A 16,773-nucleotide genomic window follows, 5' to 3' on the forward strand; every position below is an offset into this window, starting at 1 on the left:
CTAGTTCATCAAAAACACAAGTCAGTTCAACTGAATGAAGTATTCGAATATGATATTAATACTGTAATCAAAACATACAACCACATTTTTTTCTTTAAATAATTGGACGCAAGTTCAATCAATCTGCGAAAAATGACTAATAGGACAATAGGATGTGAAGTATTTCAGTATGTTGATCACTTAACTAACTTGGGAGCTTCATTCTAACTAGTGAATAAGTTGGTGATAAGTTTTGACAAGGATATAAAAAAGATTTCTCCGAATTCGCAAACTTGTTCCATCTGTAGACCAGAATAAATGTGTTCTTGAATAATAAAAAAGGTGAGTAAACTGAGGCACACTCCGTTTTTATTGTCTTACGGAAGTAGAATATATGAATAAGCTACAAGTAGTTGATTATAAGTTTTCAAAGTAGTCATAGTATATGGCGGAACTCCCAAGTAATTAATGTTCAAGCTAAATGTAGGATATTAGTTAAAACAGTAAATTGGTTGGTAAGGATATGGACCCTTATATGTTAGGGTAGCTGGAATGAAATATACATGTCCAGCAGCCACCTATCATGATGTGAAACGCTGGCTAGGATCGAAGTGAGTTAAATAAAAGTCACGGGCATTCAGGTGATGACAACACAACGTTAGCCATGAAGCTACGTACTCTGAAACGGATAAATGTTAGGTGCTGATTACCCATTACAGATCCACAAGATAATCGTAATCAATAACTGAAGATCATAGTCTACATGATTCGAAGCGGATCGATCCTTTATCTTGCTCTCAGTCTCAAGTTATGATTCTATTTAATACTTTTTCTCCTTTGATTTCGTTTGCACTTCCTGAACTATGTCTTATATTTGTTTTTACCGTACGTGATACGACTTGATTATTAATTTTCTCTTACTATGCTGATGTATAATGTGCAGACACGGAGTAACACATATTTATTCCAGGTCCTACGTCGTTTATGAATGATTTTACAGTTGTTAACATTAAATATTCTATTACAAATGAAACGACATGAAAAGTCACCATCACTGACAACTAATTTTTGTTTGGTAGCTTTGTACTGATGAAGGATTACTAGAGAAAACGACAGTTTATTATACAAAAAGAAGTTTAAAAGCGAAAGTTAGTAACACAAGTGATTTTTGAAAAATATTTTCCGGAAAAAACTAGGCAATATCTTTTAAATATTTAAAATAGTTCTGCACAATTATTGGCTGAACGGGAAATACAATATGTGAAATGCATGTGTCAATCGAATACATAAAACATCGCTACTGATATGAAATAGGAACAAGTCGGTATTTCCACAGATAGTATTTAAATGTAAATAGATTAACAGAAAAGCACTATCGTTTTGTTGTGGTAGTATTTTGAGTTGCTGACTTTTTGGCCAGTTTTATGTTTGGGGATGGGGCCAACCAAGCTTGTCGACCGATAGATAAAGAAGAAAGAACTCGAGAAGGTTTCGATTCCTTACTCGTAACATTACGTTTATCACACGAAGATAAACTTCTTCTCCGAACTTTTACAGTGGTATCAGATGATATCTCACCGTGTTGTTTCAACCAATTTGGAGCATCTTCACCAAATGGGTTAGAAAGAGAATCGCAGTCCTCATTTCCAACAGCATTATTAAACGGTAGACAATGATCAGGTTCATTTATAGAATTTCTTTTTATTTCATATTGATGTAATTTTCCAGTCGACAAATTGATTTTAGGCGGCTTCCATAGAGGTTTATGTTTCTCAAACTTATCACCAGAATCAAGATAGCATAGACAAAATTCATTCTCCGATTGTAGTAGAATTCCGTCTCCAGTCGAAAGCCAGACGAGGGACGAAATTAGACAACTGAAGTGTGTTGGGGCCTGAACATCAAAAAAGTTGCACAAAAAATATATTATTAGTAGTGTAATAAAGTTGGGTATTTTATGCTGCTTTTTATGGTGTATTAGTAGAAGTTAGGTCTGTGATACGAACTATGTGATCACAATTTACAGTTATTTAACCGAGTATTCAAATACAATGTATAAATTACTCTAACTTTACTAATATCTTGACAAATTACGATAGAAAACTGTAGAGCTGTTGTGAATATAGATATGGATATCAGCCTCAGACTTGGGTAATCGATTTTTCGATGTATATAAAAGAGTTTCTTTTGATGTGTACCCTTAAAACAAAATTCATCCTTAACAAAGTTCAACTCTTTCTTTCAGTTAATTACATCACTATATACTTTTATTTTGACTGTCTTCTAGATTAGTTTATCTATTTTAACCAACTGACATTTACTCACTTTATTCTTATTGTCAGAGCTTGTTCGTTACGTAACTACTTGTTCCTACCCTGTTGGTCTTTTGTTAATATCAACGTCCTTTCACATAAGGTACACACAATATTTTATTTAATCTATCGTCTCTTTCAGCTATAAAGGTTTGGTGAAGTCGACTGCCTTTTCCAAATACACTCATAGATGACAAGGTACGAGTATCGATGCTTAATAGCCATTTTAGTCGTAACCTTTCTCTCCCTTGGCACATTCATGGTGACGGCACACCACATGTGAATCACATAGCAATGATTTATTATTCCTCCCAAAGTTGGAAATTATTTTGTACATCCTTCATATGAGCAATGGTTCAACTTGTTGCTTGTCCTTTGTTTGTTATCATTCTCTGTTTCGCCTGCCAGGATCGAATAGTTATCTCCCCGGTCCGATTACGTTGATTTCCTTTCAGTTTCAGACTCTTTCTGTAGGTGGCATGTTTTGAAACTCATTAATAACCATTCTTTAGCTTTTCGTGTTTTTAATGTTTAAATGGGAATTATATGTTTTTAGACAGTCATTTTTATAGGACAGATGTATCAGTTTTCTGAGCTTCTGCATCCCTTAATCCCTGATCATTTTCATAATGTTAATACATTTCTTTATTTGTTGCGAAAGATTGATTACAATTGTAATTTAGGTATTTGATCATCAGTTCTCGCTTTTCTAATGTGCCGGGTTGTATTCACTGAATCTATTTAGTTCTATAATGGTCGGGCTATTTATCTACTCATTTGGTAGACATTATTTCAGTGTCATAAAATTTATCTGAATTTGTCTTACCCACCTTTTGTGTGGGCGCTTTTTCATTCGTGACAATTTTCAAACAAACTCTTGACCGCTTTGAACAAAACACTATCCTTCCTTATTTTGTCCACGCACATTCAGTCTGTTTTGTCTTTTTCCGTTAAGTTTGGTAGTTTTATAATCTCTCTCAATTCTTCTATAATCAAGTTTTTCTTGTGATTCATTCATAATATCATACGTCTCATAGTATTTAGCGGTTTTTAATCTCGTTGCATCTTTCCAACATAAGACTATTATTTCTAGTCCATAAATTAGAGTGAGTACTACTGCCATTGCAATCAATCTTTCCTTTGTGCTAATGATGACATTTGCTGATCGTAAGATCAGTCTTATTGGTCTTATACGAATTATTGCATGTTTGGCTTTAATAATGTCTCCCTCTTCAGGGAGACCATTGTTACACGCCTCGGATCCCAGGTATTTAAATAAATTTACGTTCTCGATTACTTTTCCCTCAATTTTAACTGTTTTTTCCATCTCCACTAGCATTTATGATCATTACATTGATTTTCTCACCTGATATTTTCATCCCGAGTTTGTCAAGAAGATTTCGCATTTTATTTAACAACAAAGTTGCATCACTTGCTGTCTTAGTGATTATATACAAGTCATCCGCATATTCAACATGCTTAATTATCCATTCATTGTTTTATTTACCTATCATCTTTATGCCAGTATCAGTTTGTTTTTTGCTTCTTTCAGGATTTCTTAAAAAACAAGGTTAAAGAAATGTTGACTCTCTTTGCTGTCTTATTCGACACCTCTATCCATTGTAAAGTGTAAATCCAACCCAATCAAGTGTCATTCCAGTTTTGCAAGTAATCATCCAACACTTCCTTGAATATTTGTGGGCATATTTAGTTCATTTATTACCTTAATGATTAATCCCTTCGGCACAGTATCAAATGCTTTTATTAAATCGAATCCAAAGTACAACTATGGATTACATCAAGGAAAATATTCCTATAATTGTTTGGATTTCTTCTGTCTCCTTAATAAGCTGATTACATCTGCGTCTACGCCCCCAAATGCCCTGATACGGCCGAACATGGGGAGAGCCCACCCCCTCTCTCGAAATGCTCTCACACGGCCACGCGTATATAGCCTCTGCCAGAGAAGTTCTACTCACTGCCTCCTCGTGCCGAGGGTGTTGTTTGAGAAATTGAGAGGACGAAAGCGAATGTCCGGCGCTTTAACCGGGTTGATGGACACGGAGGGTCCACCTAAGGGAGTTGGAAAACGCTGATTCCAAACCAATGGTGCACATGGGCTCCAGTATCCTGAGGGAACAAATGGCGTATGAACCAATCGTCGGTCACCGGCTACCATGGGACTGCATCTCCTTACGGTGCTCCACTGCCTTGTGGATCAGACCTTCAGATCGAAGGCTAAGGGTGTGGCCCCTTAAGTAAATCACCTGCTTCGGTCTGTGCACCCGGGCAGTATCATAGCCTTCACACAATTAAATGAAATGACAATTTTTTGGGTGGCGCATATATATCTGATGCCCCCTTGTACCAATATTTATGTGTCCAAATAATAAAATAATAATAAATCTGCGTCTACCCAGCGTTGTGGTATTGTTTCTGGGTTCATCCAAAATCCATTCATACTTTTAAAGAGTATTTCAGTCTGTTTCCTTCTTGCTTTATCATTTCGGTAGTTATTCCATTTCTACCCAGTTTTTTGTTAGTTTTTGTTCTTTTTAGACTTTTTACAACGTCTGATACGGCGAAGGGGATATCATTTTCTCTTATTTTGTTTCCATACTTTACGTCACATTCTACCTTTACAAACAGCTATTGGCAATAACTCTTTAGCATCAGCATTTGTTACCTGTCTTACGTTTCCTCGTACACTGTTTTTATTATTTAAATTGGTGATACTTCTTTTAGTCCTATATATGCTTTGTGATGCTCATGTTGTGGGAAGAATAGTTCTAGTTCTTCCATTTTGCAATTTATATGTTCATCTTTAACTTTCCTTATCTTTTTATTCACTTCATTTCGTGTTCTAGCGTATGCATTTTTTGTTCTTTAAGGATGGATCACTCAACCATGTTTTCCTCACGTGTTTTCAGTCGTTTATTTCTTTTCTTAACTGTGTATTGACTTTCTCCTTCCACCTTTCGCTTAAAGGTTTAGATACTCGCCTGGAACAAAAAAACCTTATTGTATTACCAAAGAACAAACTTTACAAGAATGTGAACTGAAAAGTTGGCTCATATGATGATATCTTAACATAATAAAGAGGATATTGTAACTCTCTAAAGATATTTATATTTTCGACCTTGAACAGCTTGAAGAATAAGAAATACCCGATATAACTGGTATGTTTGCCATTTGCTATAAAGACATGAGTATCCGTTAATTTCAGATGGATTTGGAGAACCCAATCCCACCACCTGATAAAAGAGAGCATCGATAATGATTACTCTTGCCTTTTTGAGATATATAAAGGGGACATTTTTTTCAAAACATGCTACTATAAAATAAGACTAACCTGGACTGCAAGACATCCTTGAGGTGTCCACAAAAATACTGCATCTGAACCTGTACACAAAGCAAGTCGAGCAGAACACCTCGGATCCCACATTAGAGAAGACACACAACCACTAGTATGAATTAGAAGACTAAATAGACTTAAACGTCGATCAACTGACCAGATCCAAATTACGTTCGGACAATTATCATTTCGTGTAGCCAAAAATCGACCATCTGATGAAAATTCTGTCAAACCAATTCCTACCTACAAATGTTTCACATTTTTTGTATACATCAGCGTTGTAATTAAAAAAGGGAAATTCTGGAAATAAAAGGATATTTTTCATGCACTAATATGACGATGAAAGTGCGTAATTTACCTAGTAGCATACAGACGAGCACAAATCACCACTTAAAATTCCGTTTCACTTGTTTAGCATCAAATAACCACATAGGATCATCCTTACCTAATATATCTGTAGCCTGTCCTGTATACAAATCCTGTTGTTATTAGTGTTCCTCTATACTCTTAAATATTGTTAGTTAGCTGTCGATAGAAAATAATAATATTTTATCAATTCTGAATTGAAATTGAAAAAAGGGTTAATGAACCATCCTTAGTGGTTAGCTGCCCATTTTCAGTAAGTCAGCGGATTAGATTGAACTCTTTGGGGCGTAACAATTTAATTAAGACACAGTTGAACGTACGTAAGCACTAAATCAAGAACTTTACTTAGAAATGACAATAACTATAATTGAATTCTGTTATATACTGATGAAGCACATAAACCTACTGAAATACCTTTATTCAAATATCATTGCTCTAGTCGGAGCTTATGTCGGACTGACCTCGTTAAGTAGTGATCGGCTCTAAAGAATTTTGTCACAGGTATGTTGCTAGAAATACCAGTTCCATTATCTGAATTTTTATGGATAATACCCTACCGGAGATTCACTTATCGGCTTACAATATGCAAATAACATTTTTTTACAATGTATAAGCTGACAATATTAAGACTTGTGAACACCTTGATCGAAAATTCGATAGTGTTTGGTGTGAATTTCTTTCCTAACAAGTATAAAGTGCTACTTCAAGACTGATCTTCATCAATACATAATCACAATATAGGGAGAAAAGTAGTTGAGTAGTTTAGCCACTTTACTTATATTGAAAGTTCTATCATTTCTGGAGGTCTAGAAGCAATAACTCCACATTCTTATGAATTTAGAAATAGACTAGAAAATTATATAAATTATGTTTAAACAACTGTATAAACGAAAAACAAATACATCTATGTAGATTGTGAAGAGAAAACTACAAGAAACTAAGTAAACTAATGGTTTGAAATAAGTTACATAACTATTACCAACCTTAGGAAATGCTTGGTTGGGATCAGGTCTAATTGATTGAATAGTAACAGGACCACTTAGTAGTTTGTACTGGACAGTAGATGAATCTAGGGGACCCTTAAGATTGGTTGGTAAATCTGATGAAACACCTGTTCGAAACTCTTCATAAATATCAATACGATGTGCTCGATATGTTTCTACATCCCCATCAACTTCATTATCAACACACAAAGGACGGCCACTTGGACTAAGTCCGAGAGAAGGATCGATTGGTTTATTAACAGGATGCTTTAGACAAGCTAAACAAGTCCAATTGAAATCATTTAATAAACGACACTTTTGATCGTAGCTATTGGAAAAAACCCAGAAAAGAATGAACAAGTATGAGAATGTTGTAGTTTAGTTGAAACTACATAAATATTTTTAACCCATAACAGTGTACCCCTTATGTCAGTCAGTCATTCAGCTACAACGTAGGACCAGGCACATACATGCATCAATCCAGGTTGCCACATCTCATTAGCATAACAAGATGAGCACCAAATTCATAGAAGAAGTTACTTCAGTGGTAGTAATATTTAAAAACAAGACTGTGCATAAAGATACAATACAGGAAGAAAGAATTAGTTGACAGAAAGAAAGATATAAAACAATTTTAATCCCATAGTTTAAGGGGAGATAAAGAGTGTATACACCTACGCCATTGTGATCGACTCTAAGCCATACCACACAGAGTTTCCAACCATTGGTTACGATAGTCACATGAACCCCAACCAAGTAGTCTGCATCTACCAACGTGGCTCAGACTAGAAGTTGGTGAATGATGCCATGTTTTGGTTTGACCGCCCCTAACTCTCTTCAAATCATCTCCAACACTAGTCAGCATTGCATGTCGTGGTAATTGGTGTTCAGGCATACGTAACACGTGGCCCAACCATCTCAGTTGATAAAGATTCACAACCTCACCAACTGATTTACCATCACTCCCTAATACCCTGTGTCTAACCTCACCATCACTTACCCGATGATCCCAGCAGATGCGAGCAATATTTATAAGACATCTGTGGTCAAATACTAGTAACTTACGAGTATCTTCTACTCTTAGTAGCCACGTTCCGCGGTCATAAAGTAGAACAGAAAGAACTGCCACGCAGCATACGCGTCCCTTAATTGATAGACGGATATCTCGTCTTCTCCATAGGTGACGTAAGTTGACAAAAGCCAAACGAGCCTTTTGAATCCGTGCTGAGATTTCGTCAGACACTAACCTATTAGGGTTGATCAGACTTCCAAGATGAGTGAAGTTGTCAACGCATTCGACTACTTCACTCTCTATCCTTTGTTCAGGTGTTGGAGTAACAATTTACATTTAGAGGGGGAGAAAGACATCCCAAACATCCTGACATTGTTACTTAGTGCTATCAAAAGACTCTGTATTTTATCAGCATCTTCGCCAAACACGACTATATCATCTGCGTATTCTAAGTCGATAAGCGGACCTCCTGGTAGAAGATTGATTCCTGAAAATTCAGTCGACGAGAAAGTTGTTTCCAGCAGTAGGTTTATGGTGAAGTTGAACAAGAATGTGGACAGCCTTGTCGGACATCACTTGAGGTTGTAAGATCAGTTGACATTTCGCCATAAGCTCTGACTCGACTAGTAGTGTTCGAGTAAAGAGCCTTCACAAGGTTTATGTACTTCTGAGGTACACCTTTCATTGACAAACACTGCCACAGAACCTCTCGGTCTACAGAGTCAAATGCTGCTTTCAAGTCAAGAAAAACTATCATTGTCGGACGCCGATAAACATGTCTGTGTTCTAAAACCTGACGAATAGTGAGTATGTGGTCGATATAGCCATAACCAGGTCTGAAGCCAGCCTGATTTCCTCGTGTTTGAAGTTCACGAGTCTTAGTTAGGCGCCCGATAATTATTGAGGCTAGTATTTTAGATGCTATATTAGTCAAACTAATCCCTATATGAATAAATAATATATTTGTAATATCCCAATGAGTAGAAAAATTAGATTTTCTGATTTGATTATTTATTCTTTGAAGAAGTTGCCTACGTTGAGTCACGAAACGTCAGAAAATCTAATTTTCCTACTCATTGGGATATTACAAATATATTATTTATTTATAACAATCTACCCAATTCTCAATTTATTCGAAATTATCAAGTCAAACCTTGGTAATGATACCTATAATCCCTCTATGGTTATCACAGGATGATTTTGACCCCTTCTTATATATTGGGACGGTCAGTGATTATGACCAGTCAGATGGGATTACGTCCAACTCCCAGAGTTTAGCTAAAATATTAGTCAACCTAGTCGCTAAAATTGGACCACCGCACTTCACGACCTTTGGATCCAAATTATCTGAACCAGCTGCTCTTCCTTGTTTCAGATTAGCTATAGCCTTTTGAACTTCAGCTAGAGTCGGGGGATCTACTTCAATGTTCCATTCAGGCTGTCTGGGAATGGTGGATAGTTGTAGAGTAGCTGAAATCCAGCTGAACTGCTCTTTAAAGTGTTCCGCCCATCGTTTTAAACGTTTGGGCTGAGAGGAGATAAGAGTGTCATCTTTTTTCGAGATCGTCTCACCTACACTTGACTTCGTAATTTCAGTTTCTTTTGTTAGTTTGAAAAGCTGTCTTTTGTTACCTACAGTCGATATCTTTTCCATCTCTTTTGCTTTCGTTGCCACCACTGCTCACGATCGTTCCTTAGACTTTTGGTTGGCATAGATCTGATTTATTCTCGTTCTTCATCGTTTTCAGAGTCTGATGGGATGAGTTTACGAGAATCCATCAGTGCAGTAGACTGAGAAGAAATCCATTGGTATTTTGTAACCCTTTGGTTTAAATTACCTATAGATGTTGCTGCTGTTTCCACAGCTGTTCATATATCTTTCCAAGCAACATCTGAGTCGGTCTCGTTTTCAGAATTGCCTAAATGTGGACTCAGTTGTAACCGGAATCTTCTTTTGACTTTCTCGTCACTGAGCTCAATTCTGATGGGTCTACTTAATGTGGTTTTCCTGAGTCCATTGAAGCGCAAGCAAATGAGTACTCGTATCAGAGCATGATCGGAGTCCAAAAAGGTATTCCAGAATGAGCGACAGTCTTCTATCGAGCCTCTCCGACACTGGTTAAGTCACTAACTTTTTATTTCATATTTTTGCAGGCCAAGGATAAAAGGACAGTTACGAATAGGTATACTAGCCATCATTCATTGTACAATAGTTCAGTGAGATCTACTTATATAAAAATGTGGCATGCGTCCAAAGTGGTTCAGCTGTTTAAAAATTCTCATCATATTAAAATACAGATAAAGGAACGAAGAGAATTATTTCCAATAAATTCCTTTCGAGTTCTACGGTCATAAATCCAAATCTATAGTCCAAAAGTTCAAGGCAAATATATCGTTTAAATCATAGCATAGGAATTCAGGATTATTTGCAAAATAAAATAAAGTTGTTAATTTAGAAATGACTAGTATGCAATTTTGATTTAAATGCCACAGTTTTAAAATATTTCTTATTCGTAAAAGTGTTTCAAGTTTCATTATTTAACTCCGACACGCATATTCAATACCTCAACTGTGAAAAAATAATGGGAAAAATACAAGCACACAAATGCACTATTCACGAAAACGTGGATTAATGTACAACAGCTTATAAAATCAAACGTTCCACCAGCATAAATATCGATCCTATATAATAAGTGTTTGGATAAATATTGAGGTTAAAATAACGCAATTAGTTTCCATGATAGATTTATTATTGATGTATTACGCATTCTTCAACAGCTTTAAATACCAGAACATAATATATCCTCGTTTTGAAAAAAACAATATATACCTATTTATAAACATTTCAATGACACACTGTTAACTGGTTACTTAATTTCGGACTGTAACCAGTGACAATAATTGTACAGCTGATCTAAATGATATAGTCAAAAAGGGAGTTTTTCACACGAATTCGTAAAATTACTGAAAATTCACAAAGTATGCATATCATAAAAACGCAGGATTATGTGTTTCACAAAAATCAAATTTTGGAAGAGATGCTACTATACTGGACGACAAGTAAAATCCAGCATATAATACTACTTATTTTCCATGAATAATGTGCGTGAAGTCAAATCAGCGGACGTTACTTATCGTTTGCAGTCTATAAAGTAAACTTACGTGTCCTAATCATACTTTAAATGAAATTTACCAATAGGTAGAAACCTCCGTTATATAAACTAACATATGTAAGCAGTAAAATATATAAGCCCTTGACGCTTCATAATAAGCTTTCTTTAATACACGTAACTTAATATAGAGAGCAAACACCTGAGCATTTTGCCTTGTGATAGAAACATAACAATCATCCAAGTAGCAAATTATCGACATTTATTCGGTGTATAAACTGGGCTAATAGATTAAAACCAGCTAATTAAATAAACCAATTAACACGACAAATAAAAATACAAACGTACCTTCCTAGCGCTAGTAATTGCCCTGTTGGAGACCATGATACAGATTTTATACCTAGAAGCTCTTGTGTTGGTTTATAAGCACAATATGTACTGAGATGTTTTCCACCAACACTGTATATAGATGCTTTGTATCGCAAGCAGTTATCGTACACGAGAATATAGCGTCCATCTGGAGACCATACAAGTCCCACAGCATCATCAGTGTCTAACGTTATGTTCCAAAGAATAGTCCACTGAAGTCTGCAATCGAAGAGACTTAAGTGGTCTTGAAAATTCCGTCGTTCAAGCAAAGCCAAATAACGACCGCCAGGACAAAATGCCAAATTATTTGCACACGCCTAAATACATAAATTGCCAGCAGAAGTTACAGTAGGTAATCGCTGTAAACAATAACTATTAATACGACATCTCAATCCGCACTAAATATTTAACGATAATAAACAAAAAACTGGTTGACAACATATTTTTTGGTGAGCACTGCAGTTTCTCTACATTAAAGTTGTTTTGATGAATCGGCCAGAACAGATTATATTAATGATTGTCAAATGCTTCTGAAACAAGAGATGCTTTTGGAATATTTACATGGCGATCAAGAATATATCACAAACTGATAAAAATTGGCTTTTAGGGGAAGTTTAAACAAAACGTTCTTCCTGTTTGTTCTGAATTATTCAGTCACAAAACCAATAGATCCTCATATGGTATCAAGATTTAAAAAATACGCACCGTCGTAAAACGCAAAAGGCATTTTTGTTTTGAATATTATGATTTAACATGTAGCAAACTAAAAATAAACTACATCAAGTGAATTGCTGTGTGGTTGAGAGAAATAAAAAATTCATATTAGCAATTGAATAGTCTCAATCAAACTCTACAGTTGAGTACTTTTGATGTACACCTATGCTACTGCATGAAGATAGGAATAAACTATGGTGGGAAATATGTAGAACCTTTCGACTACTGAATGATGAACCGGTGTTCATTTAGTAGTCCCACAGTTAACGCTCTTTCACAGTACCTACGGGTTTGTAAATAAAGCAGATGAAGCTAAGAATTTGACCAAAAATAAAGCATAAGAACTAAAAATTTTGAAGCTGACAAAATCCGCCATTCTCGGATTGGTCACTAGGTGAAACTACCTTAATTTGTAGGGAAAAGCAAATGTGATTTATAAAAATACTTAAAACCCCACAAAATTATTTATTAGTTCCATAAAGATGGCTCTATTACTTATGAATTAAGTAACCAAGTGATCCATATTATACAGCTACTGCTAAGCAAGTATTAACTTTGGAGCATCAAGTTCATACATAGATTCAATCTAGCGGGCCGACAGAAATACCTTAAGCATAAAACTTCCAAAAAGTCTAGGGGTCTCGTTTTCAGATATCAATTTTTCATTATTATACATCAGGAGAAACTGCTCTGTTGATACTACTCAATGTCTTAACGCAGAGAAAAATCTAAGGGTTCACAAAATACAACCAGAACTCACTTTAGGAAACTTCAGATACGAAACGGAGACTTCCGATATTGACCAAACAGTTATCCTCAAGTAAAAATCAGTTGTTGTCAAGAAATGTCTGCTATCAGGCGACCATATAGCACTAAGAAGTCCAGCAGAACCCTCATCAACTTTGCAGGTCCAGTCCGGATTTTCTAGGGAGAATATCTACAGGAGCTAACAAACTATTAAAAAAAGCTACCTGAACTATGCCACGGTGTTTTAGGATAGTCAGAATGAACAATGAGTCTGCGGACCACAATATATTTTGCACTATATCTACACAACTGTATATTTGAAATATTTGGAGCGTATTTGCTATACGAATAAAAACTTTGTGCTGAGAACCAGAAGCAATGTAAATACCATTTGACGACAAAACTGCGAGACTATTAGCAACCTTTACAACATCTGAGAAGTTCATCTCGAAACTGAAAATTTTGGCAGACAAGTTCTCAGTTGTGTTTATTTTAAATGATTGTTCTAGCAATTACCAATCAGGAATATTCCGAGAGATTACCTCTAAACACAGAGGTAATTATTTTGATAAATTAAAGTCATTGATGGATCTTGGCTCAGCGTTAAGGTTGACTGTTGTTGAACGAGCGTGGAAACAGACTTTCAAAGAAGTAAACGGGAGGGAAAATGTTAGCCGACAAATCAAATAACTAGTAAGCAGAATGTATATTTCCATACATATATTTACACTTTTCAGTGTAAACAATCAATAACAGTCGATAAAATATGAGTTCTAAACCAGAACAATCAGATGATCGAGCAAGGAGGACTAGAAATCAATTGAACACGCATTCACGTCAAAGTGCGTTTTCAAACCCGCTACACTCTTAGGACGCCTAACGCGCGCCAAAATATGTGATAGCAACCAACCGCTTACTCTGAAAACTTTAGACTTCGAGTTGCAGATATCGAAAACTAAAAGTTTCTTTTACTTTCCCTTCACATTATTAAGGATGACCAAGTATAATAAATATGTTTATTTCCTGATTCTTCCAAAATTTTAGTTTCTGTCTGTAAAGGATAGGATACATATCTACGATCTGAAGTCTTACTCTAACTATTAGAAAAATGCACTCCTAGAAAAGCTTGAGCTGATAAAGTCAAGGCGCATTTTCGGCCATTTCGATGGCAAAACTGAACACTTAATGTTCAACCGACTATAATGCTCTGGGACATACCAAAGGTGAGCTGTGAAGTTAGTTCGAGGACTGAAATGCAAACTGTATGAAGAATACTTCAAGCCATTGAACCTGTACCCATTACAATATAAGCGCCTCGTTGATGACCTTTTAATAATCTACAACATCCTGAACACTGTAGAACATCCACATAAATACCCACCCATGCTCAGTCCCAACACAAATCCTAACAGTAACACCCAGAAACTAGAGACACAACAAAGCAGAACGGACTGAAATCGCATCTTCTACTCCTTGAGAGTAGTCATATTCTAGTATTCGCTACCTGCTGGGCTTGTTTGAGCAACCTCCCAGGAGTCCTCTGAACAGAATACTTGACATATTCTCAAGGACTCAGAACAGCATTTCACTGAAATTTACCAATATTCCCATTTTCATAGTTAAATATACCTACGCTCATACCTGGAGGCATAGACGGTCTACTGCTACTAGATATGGAGGCCTGTTAGGCGAAAGCTTCCTCTATTCTACAAAGAACCATTCGAACCACTTGAAATCTCGTTTCTATTCACTTGGTTCACTGAAAACCATTGCTAAGAAATCTTAACAAACTCGATGACAAATTTTCCCACTCAGAAATATATCTGACACAGCAACTTGTTCGTTATTTCTTCTTCATACAGCTTCACCCGAGGTAGTACCACAACACACTTCCTGGTCTTAATGACCTACAAAATGAAGCGCCAAGTGTGATGTTTGTGCCTCAGATGGACCAGACAGAAACGTCCGATATACATTTGAAGTTACTATTAATAGGCGATATGAGTAAGTAATATCACTGGCTCTGTAAATACATCGCTTCTACCTTTTTGTCATTCAAGCTGCACGAATTTTTCATCTCAAACTAGTTCCAGCTTGATTTTTCTTCATTACCGTAGAATTTCCTGTTGATTTCACGTTGTTATGCTAGTTCTCTTAACCAGACTTGCTCTCAATTTAACTTTAGGACAGCTTTATTATTTCGAAAATCAACCTAGCTGCTGTTTCTGGGCTTTCTTCAACAACTCACTATCTATTTTGGTATTGGCTGGCTGTTCATATTCGATACTGCAGTTTGAGAACAACGAATACTGTATCGAACGTCAGAAGGATCTTGTCAGATACATAGCTAAAGGTCCTACGTACTGACCAAAGGATTCTGAAACCTTTGGCAGTCAATGCACAGAAATGTTCAGTAGTCTTCAAATCATGGCAAACAATCACCCGTAGATGGACGGATTTTTACGTGATCTATCCAGAAAAGATAAAATAGCAATTATATTTTGGTGCATTCGGTAATTTTCTTATACTCCTTATCATTTTGTCTATTTATTGTAATTTAGATCGATTATTGTGGGAACAATTATTGGTTGAATAACTCAGTGATAACATTTGTTTAGGTAAAATGTTACATTTGTATTTATGATAAAATTTAGAACCGTTGTTTCACAATCATCTTGTTTTGATTTCAAATGAGCAATATTGCGTGTCTAAACTACCCAGACAGTTATTCTTCAGCCAAACCTCAGTTTGGATCTTACAACTTCTCACCCCGATGTAATTTCACCTGGATATAAGCTTGTTGTGTGAGACTTTGCCAAAGGCCTGCTTTTCAGAAGGAATCAAATTTTCATCTGGATTTTTAAATGCTTCCTTTTCGAATAATCTCTTTTAGTATCATAACAAAAATGCTCTCTGGGTTTACAGGGCGATAGTTTTCAGTATAGCGTCTCGTAAGAGTTTTGGAGACAGAACTCACAAAGGGTTTTTGCGGCAACTAACATTACACTTTAAAAGAATATGCCATCACGAATGGTAAATGAGATATTTTTTATAATAGGCGGAGCTGCATTCACTCTAAGTCCCTTGGTCCTGTCAGCCCTTACTAAAAAGAATTTTTCGAAATCAAGTCCCTCATTTGTCTGAAGACTGGTTCCTTCAAGTTTTTGATCTCATGAATACATACAACCTGACAGAGTCTATTTGTTTACGGATCTACGAACTCTTGCTTAGTAAGCCCCAGGTTGGATGCTTTAGATTCGAAAATCGCCTGAAAAATTAGAATGCTGTGGTCATTTTCGCCGGCATGTAATCATAGTTTGAACCCTTTATCAGATCTTCACTTTTTCATACTGTAAACATGCAACAAGTTTTTGAGGAAGACTATTTCCTTCGGGACGTCAATGCTCATTCCAAGCAATATTTCCTCTTCAAAGGAAAGGATTTGAAATGCAGTTACATACGTTGTATTATTGTGAATTTTAGCGCTGTAAAAATCCAATCTTCCTCAAGTGTTCAGCAAAGGGTACTGATACCGTGTTTTATGACAGTAATTTACAGCAATTCACGGCTCAATTTGAGATAAAAAGCTCCAGAACTAGACCACCTTATTAGAGTTATTCAACTTTATTGAACTAGCTTCTAACAAAATTAGTCCTAAATGGAAGAAAAAGGTAAGACTTTAATGCATAATTCACTATTCGAAACATGGTAGGTCAGTATTAGACCACTTAACCTACGGTAACACAGGCCAGTGAGTCTCAGCTTATCTTCAAGGCTACCTCAAAACATTTTCAACTATTTTCAGACGTCGTCATTAAACTCAACT

The 16,773-nt window shown here is 36.0% G+C and overlaps 1 protein-coding gene across 1 annotated transcript; it reads right to left on the minus strand.

The window, feature by feature from the left end:
• Positions 1 to 1,351: 1,351 nt before the first annotated feature.
• On the minus strand, positions 1,352 to 13,393 carry Smp_018580 (putative wd-repeat protein; the record flags this gene model as incomplete). The annotated part of the gene is made up of 7 exons (XM_018798918.1): positions 1,352 to 1,873; positions 3,644 to 3,730; positions 5,644 to 5,889; positions 6,996 to 7,323; positions 11,466 to 11,803; positions 12,961 to 13,137; positions 13,172 to 13,393. The coding sequence occupies 7 exons, from the start codon at positions 13,391 to 13,393 to the stop codon at positions 1,352 to 1,354; spliced, it is 1,920 nt and encodes a 639-aa protein (XP_018650760.1).
• Between the last annotated feature and the right edge of the window lie 3,380 nt (positions 13,394 to 16,773).

This window comes from Schistosoma mansoni, chromosome 3 (assembly GCF_000237925.1).
Source record: "Schistosoma mansoni strain Puerto Rico chromosome 3, complete genome".
In the NCBI taxonomy this organism is placed as follows: Eukaryota; Metazoa; Platyhelminthes; class Trematoda; order Strigeidida; family Schistosomatidae; genus Schistosoma; species Schistosoma mansoni.